This window comes from Agrilus planipennis, unplaced genomic scaffold, assembly GCF_000699045.2.
Source record: "Agrilus planipennis isolate EAB-ADULT unplaced genomic scaffold, Apla_2.0 scaffold28, whole genome shotgun sequence".
NCBI lineage: Eukaryota > Metazoa > Arthropoda > Insecta > Coleoptera > Buprestidae > Agrilus > Agrilus planipennis.
The window spans coordinates 1,003,563-1,009,507 of record NW_020438897.1 but is presented as its reverse complement, the minus strand read 5'-3'; the positions used below and the strand labels follow the sequence as shown (position 1 = coordinate 1,009,507).

At 32.6% G+C, this 5,945-nt stretch overlaps 1 protein-coding gene across 1 annotated transcript; it reads right to left on the bottom strand.

The window, feature by feature from the left end:
- Positions 1 to 790: 790 nt before the first annotated feature.
- LOC108744556 lies at positions 791 to 5,766 on the bottom strand. Its single transcript, XM_018480390.1, has 6 exons — positions 5,417 to 5,766; positions 2,865 to 4,636; positions 2,284 to 2,479; positions 1,802 to 2,045; positions 1,384 to 1,723; positions 791 to 1,302 (listed from the first exon to the last, which is right to left on the bottom strand). Exons 2-6 carry the CDS (start codon positions 4,226 to 4,228, stop codon positions 864 to 866), a joined length of 2,583 nt encoding a protein of 860 aa, XP_018335892.1. The 5' UTR covers positions 4,229 to 4,636; positions 5,417 to 5,766; the 3' UTR covers positions 791 to 863.
- Between the last annotated feature and the right edge of the window lie 179 nt (positions 5,767 to 5,945).

Here is a 5,945-nt window from a genome sequence, read left to right as displayed (position 1 = left end):
ATTTACACGTTTATTGTCAAAAACAATTCAAAGGTAGCTAAATTTTGGTGAAGGTGCCAGACACGATACGAAATCAAATTCTCGCGAAACTTTGAAAATCGGAAATTTGTATTAGGAGAGCATAAGATGCTTGGGAAATCAGATAATTTGGCGGGCAAATTTTAGTGTTATTATTATTGCCGCTTAGTAGCTATCTGATAGACATCTGTAATATAGTTGAAACCTGTAAACTAGATGCAATAATATTTAACTATGGACCGTAAGATGTCCATCCAGGTACCTAAGATACGAAGGTCATACTATAATTCTTTAAGTGTAATATAAGGGATAATCGGAAAGTTTTAACAGAAAATTCTCAAAATTAATTTACCGTGTTGATTTTCCGTATAAATGGGTATTTATGGTGTTTTTTACGTTTTCTCTGTTAAAATTCACCCACGTATATGAACCTAAATCGAACTTTTGTTGAAAATTTTTGCGTAATTCATCAATAAATCACATCTAATATCAAAGATTATTCAATACATGACCTAAATACGCTCTCGTTAACTCTATTTTTGCAAAATAATAGAAATTTATTGCTCGAATTGCGTTTTTTATGTATAAGAATTAAATTTAACTTTTGCTGAAAATTTTTGCTGTTATAGACTTTGTCCAAAACTACATGAGAGAGACATTTTTGCTTCAGGGAATACTTCCAATTTTTGATTACTTATTGATAATGAGAAAAAAAGAAAGATACAACTAATAAAAAACAAAATGTTATTATATTCCATAAAGTACAAGAAAATCACACAGATGATATTATATATTAACAATGATATGGCTGAGTTCATATAATAATAAAAACAGTACATTACTTTTTAAAACAAATTAAATTTTTTCTTCTTCTCTTTTTTTGATGATGGTAAAGAATTCGAACTCAATTCTGACTCATCAATATCTTTATCAGCGTCAACTTTAGGAGACTTGCTTAGCTTCAGTTTTTTCTTAATTTTTTGTTTCCACTGCTTTTTATTGTCTTCTACATTTAACGGTACAACTTCGTCTTTTACTTTGCTGGTATACAGAGTCATTTGATTTGTTATGCTTGTATCTTCCTCGGCTTCTCTTATTCGATCCATTTCTAAACATTCAACTATTTCATTTCGTCTTTCTACTACTTCTAACAACCTGTTGATAAGTTCTTCCTCCTTCTTTGCTTTATCACTGTCTGTCTGATTCATTTCTGGTTTCAACATTAAGCATCGTATCTGGTACTCCAGATCTGCATATTCTTCTTCTAGTCTTTGTTGTCTTCGTCTGAAATAAATAAGATATTACGTCATTAATAGCAAATACACACTAGCCTGATTTAATAACAAAATAAAAAACAATACGTACAAATACATTAATTCAGCTTGCTTTCTAAACAACTCGTTTTTCTCGTTGACCAATTCAAACAATTGCAAAATCAACTCCTCCACTTCAGGAGACATGCTACCTTCGGGATCACTGTTTGGCCCTTCACATTTTTCTCGAATGATCTGTTCCAATCGCACCCCTTGTCTTTCAAGTCCTTGCTGTTGAATTTCGATGAAATCCAGCTCCCTTCTAATTTCTGCTACAGGTAAAGGCTTAATTTGCCTTCGTTGAGGTATAGGGCGAGCAGGTGCTGGACCTTTTCGCCTTTTCCATTTCCCATGGGTACTTTTGTCCGTAATGGTTGGCGTGTTTGTGGAAGCTAGAAAAGTTATGTCTGCATATAATTTACGAATATTTATTTCAACTTTTAATATTTAAAATTTAACACCACACTTACTATCGTATATTTGACTTTGTCGGTTTCTATTTTCCTTGTCTTTATTTGTCTTTTCAGTCTCATAATCACCTATACGTATTTCTGGAGGAGGAAGGTGATAATCTTTTTCAGATAATGGAGAAACGTTAGATTCAAAATACTCTGAAACTTTACTATGACTGAAAGGTGTTGAGGATGATGCCGTTGGGGGAAGTGGTGCTTTCTTGGTTTTTCGAGAGCGGGGCGTCATTCGAGGAGAGTGGGGCTAATATAACAAACCAAGAATGAAAATTAAATTTGAAAAATTTATTAATGGAGGTACGTATGTTTACTACTTTTCAATTACTATCACAGTGTCACCGTCCATGAAGCTGGACCAGTAAACAACAAATTTATTTACAAATGTATAGCTAAGATTTTGCATCAACAATTTCCCCAATTAGAGAAAGGTCTGATCATAATACTTTTAAATTAATTTTTAAATACTAGCCACAGATACATACCGCACTTGGGGTAGGACTTGAAGTAATGGAACTATGATCGGAGTCGTTGAAAGAGCCTGGTGGTGGTGGTGCGATCTTTTTCTTCCTCATGGTGACGAAGCTAGACGCAATACTGGACATAGAACCATACAAATCTAAACTTTCTCCATTAACATCAAGAGATGAAAGTGTCGGTTGTAAATTTCTTGACGATGTCCTGGTAACACAATACTTTAGCATTTTTTTTTTTTAATCAACCTTTTAGTGTTCGCGTTCATAAGTAAACTAACTAATGGAAATGCATGCCACATCGCATACTTAATAGGGTATCCGCTAAGGACATTCCACCCACGAAATACGTTATGAAAGAAAATATACAGTTGTTACTAGTAACAAAAATATTAAGGAGTCAATGAATAACTCATTTCATGTGGTGTTGTTTAATAAACTGCTACAGTATGTTGAACCAAAATGCAGTTTTTAAGTTGAAACTGAATCAAATAAAAACATTTTTTTTTCCAGGTGTAAAAGTGACTAGTTACTTTTGCAAAAAATTTAGTTGCGCATAATAATCAGTATCATATCACTATCAAACTACTTACTTCATACACCTAGGTTTTGGAACTGGTTTCTGAACATCTGCATCATCTTCAGATTCTTCCTCGTCACTCAAAAATGGATTAAGATTTATTTTAGGTGCTGACCCTTTCGAGTCTTCTGCTTCATGGACAATTTTAAGAGTGTTTATGGTTTTTTCAGCAACTTCTTCTGTATTTTCGTCATCATTTCCATTATCCTCGAACGGATTTTCGCTGATGCGTTTTACATAAATGCCAGACAGTTGCTCTGGAACGTTAGAGATTCTCTGTTTGTGAAAAACTTCCGGTGGAATTATTTTTTTTCGAACAAGTGGTTTAGGTGGTGATATTTCTTCTTTTATCTTGCTTTTGTGAACAAATTCATTGCCATCATCATCATCATCATTGTCGGTGTTGAAAGGATTCAAAGCATCATTCTCATCATCACTTCCAAACGGATTGAGATCTTTTGGATAATCTTCAGGTTCTTTTCTTATACTAGAGCTATCAATACAATCAGATATAACTATTACTGAATCATCTTTGCTACTAAGCGTAATAACCGATGAATCGTTTGGCCCCTTCAAATCAGTTGAAGTCTCGATACTAACAGAAGCATCTTCAGTATTAATTACATCTTTAACGTTAAAGTAATCTGCGTTGATAATACTATTATTGTCATCAATATTAGACGCATTGCTTAGAGAAAGATCATCTGAGAATATTGTGGAATGATTTTTCTCGTTATCTTCTACCGCTAAATTACCGCTATCTTCATTATCAGATCCTAAATTATTACTTTTTCTTATATCTAAAGGTGATGCAACTTTTTGTGTTTCTTCAGTTATTGTGCTTGTCATTTCTAATTTCTGGTCGGGTTGTGACTCAATAGGTTTCTCTTTATTAAAACCGTTTGGAACAGTTTTTTCTGGAGATTTTGCAGAGAGCTTTTTTAGTTTTTCTGTGCTATTGGACCCAGTAAGTGAAGTATTAGATTCAAATAATTGCATTCGAGCTTTAACAAGTGAAGTATTCGGTTCGTTTTCTTTGGTAACAGTAACTTTGTCGGTATCCAGCTGAATTTCGGCAGCTTTCTGCTGGTCCTTTTCATCATCATTATAAACTATATTCCTACTATTATTTACAGTTAAATCTATGGACGCGTGTGGGAAACCACTGTCATAAGACTCCAATTGTTGTGAAGCACTATTTATAAGAGTCTGCTCACTAGGAAAGTTAGACATGTTTTCACTTATTTTATGACTTGTACCGATGTCGTACGTTGTTAAAATATCAGGAGGTTGACTTTTTGGTAAATCGGGGAACTTCTCTTCTTCCATACTTTGATTATTTTCGCTTTCTATTTGACTGTTCATAAAAAATGACATTGCTTTTGAGAACTGCAAATTTTGTTCACTACCAGAATTGGAATTGCATTCTGGAGCGTTTTCAACACGGATATTAGGTGCATCGTGTTCATCTTGTTTTTTTAAATTTGCCGACTTTTCTTCATCACTTAAAGAACGAGTTAAAACATCCGGTTTTTGATCGACTACTTCCGGATCGGTATTCTTTGGTTCTTCAACTTCTTCATCGGGACAAGTCTCACAACAAAACTGGTCAGATTCAGTCTCATAATAGTTGGCTAAAGTCAATTGGCTGTTGCAACGGGCACAACGAAAACATGTGCGATGAAACAGAAGTTTCCCAACACTGAGTCTTTCTGCTATGAATACTGGTAAACCGCATTTTGCACAAGGATCCCTACGAACTACGCCAAATTTGGTTTTCGGCACCTGGAAATCACGAAATTCGTATAATTTTCACAGTGAACTGATTAGGTCTCTTTAAGTAATAAATATTTACATACTACTATGGTTTTTAAAAATGGAGATGGGTCGTTTAACGTGCTTAGTTTCAACTCAATTTGATGAACCCACGAACGCGAAGTAGTTGAAAAGTCAGTATCATTATAATACATTTTGATAGAAAATGCAAATATCTTTAAAATAAAGAACTTATTAAAGGAATTGACTGATAAAAGAAATAAAACAAAAGAAATTCTTAAAAACAGTACAGGAAATTTAAAAACTTACAAGACTTCAGTTTTGTAAAACTTTTGCAATAATTACTCAATATGAGTTGTCAACATGACAAATGGTTTCAATTTATTTTGAGTAAAAATTGAGTTCAATTGAAATTTAAAGTTTTTGAGATTACTATTATTGGGAACAATTATTATTTTCTGTTTTAGATATTGGTAAAACATAAATCAGTTGACTAATATTTCTGTTTACTTACCTACATAAATCTGAAAATACATTTTTAAAACATAAGACTAAAAGAGGTTGGTATAACTATAATGTATATGATATGAATAAAAAGCAATCTAACGGAAATGAAAGCAATCTATATTCTATAGCACCTTTTAAAGCAAAACGTTGAGAAGAATTAGATTTTAGATTTTTAGATTTACATTTGAATTTCTTTTCCAACGAAGAAAACTTTCATAAAATACATATTTTGGAAAGTATTAGTAAGAAATGCAGAGTAGTAAAATCAATAGAGAAATTTACCTTTAGCAGAAAATTTCAGGCTTGTATTGTCCCATTATGTCCATGCTTTCCTCCTATAGTAAAATAAACAGCGTGGGTTAGGGCTCGGTATAAAGCATAATTATTCTTTAGCCACTTTAAGAATAAGTCGATTTTCGAAATGACAATATATAGTATCAGAAAACTATGTACTAAATAATTTATGTGCAATGTGCTGCTCTACCAAAAACGTAACAAAAAACACTTAAGGATGTTTGGGAGGTACAATCGGAGACAAGAGTATATAAAATTAGAAATTCGTGATTAATTAGGTTTTGCAGCATATCATGAGGTACATAAACACCATCTATACTAAAAGAAAAGTATACGGTTTGAGAGAAAATTTGGAATTTAACCAAAAACTTTGAATAAAATAAGAAATAACGAATATGGAAAATTTATAACTGACTTTTGGCAGTGAATATGCCCTGATTTCAACTTCCAAACAAAAAAATATTTCGTTTCAATCTTTATTAATAATGAGAGTAAAACTTTTTAATATGTTTAAATA

Coding starts and splice junctions, on each gene's coding strand:
- LOC108744556 (XM_018480390.1), bottom strand. CDS start 4,228: ATGTCATTTTTTATGAACAGTCAAATAGAAAGCGAAAATAATCAAAGT. Junction 2,480..2,864: donor CCAAAACCTAGGTGTATGAA/GTAAGTAGTTTG, acceptor TTGTGTTACCAG/GACATCGTCAAGAAATTTAC. Junction 1,303..1,383: donor CAAGCTGAATTAATGTATTT/GTACGTATTGTT, acceptor TATTTATTTCAG/ACGAAGACAACAAAGACTAG.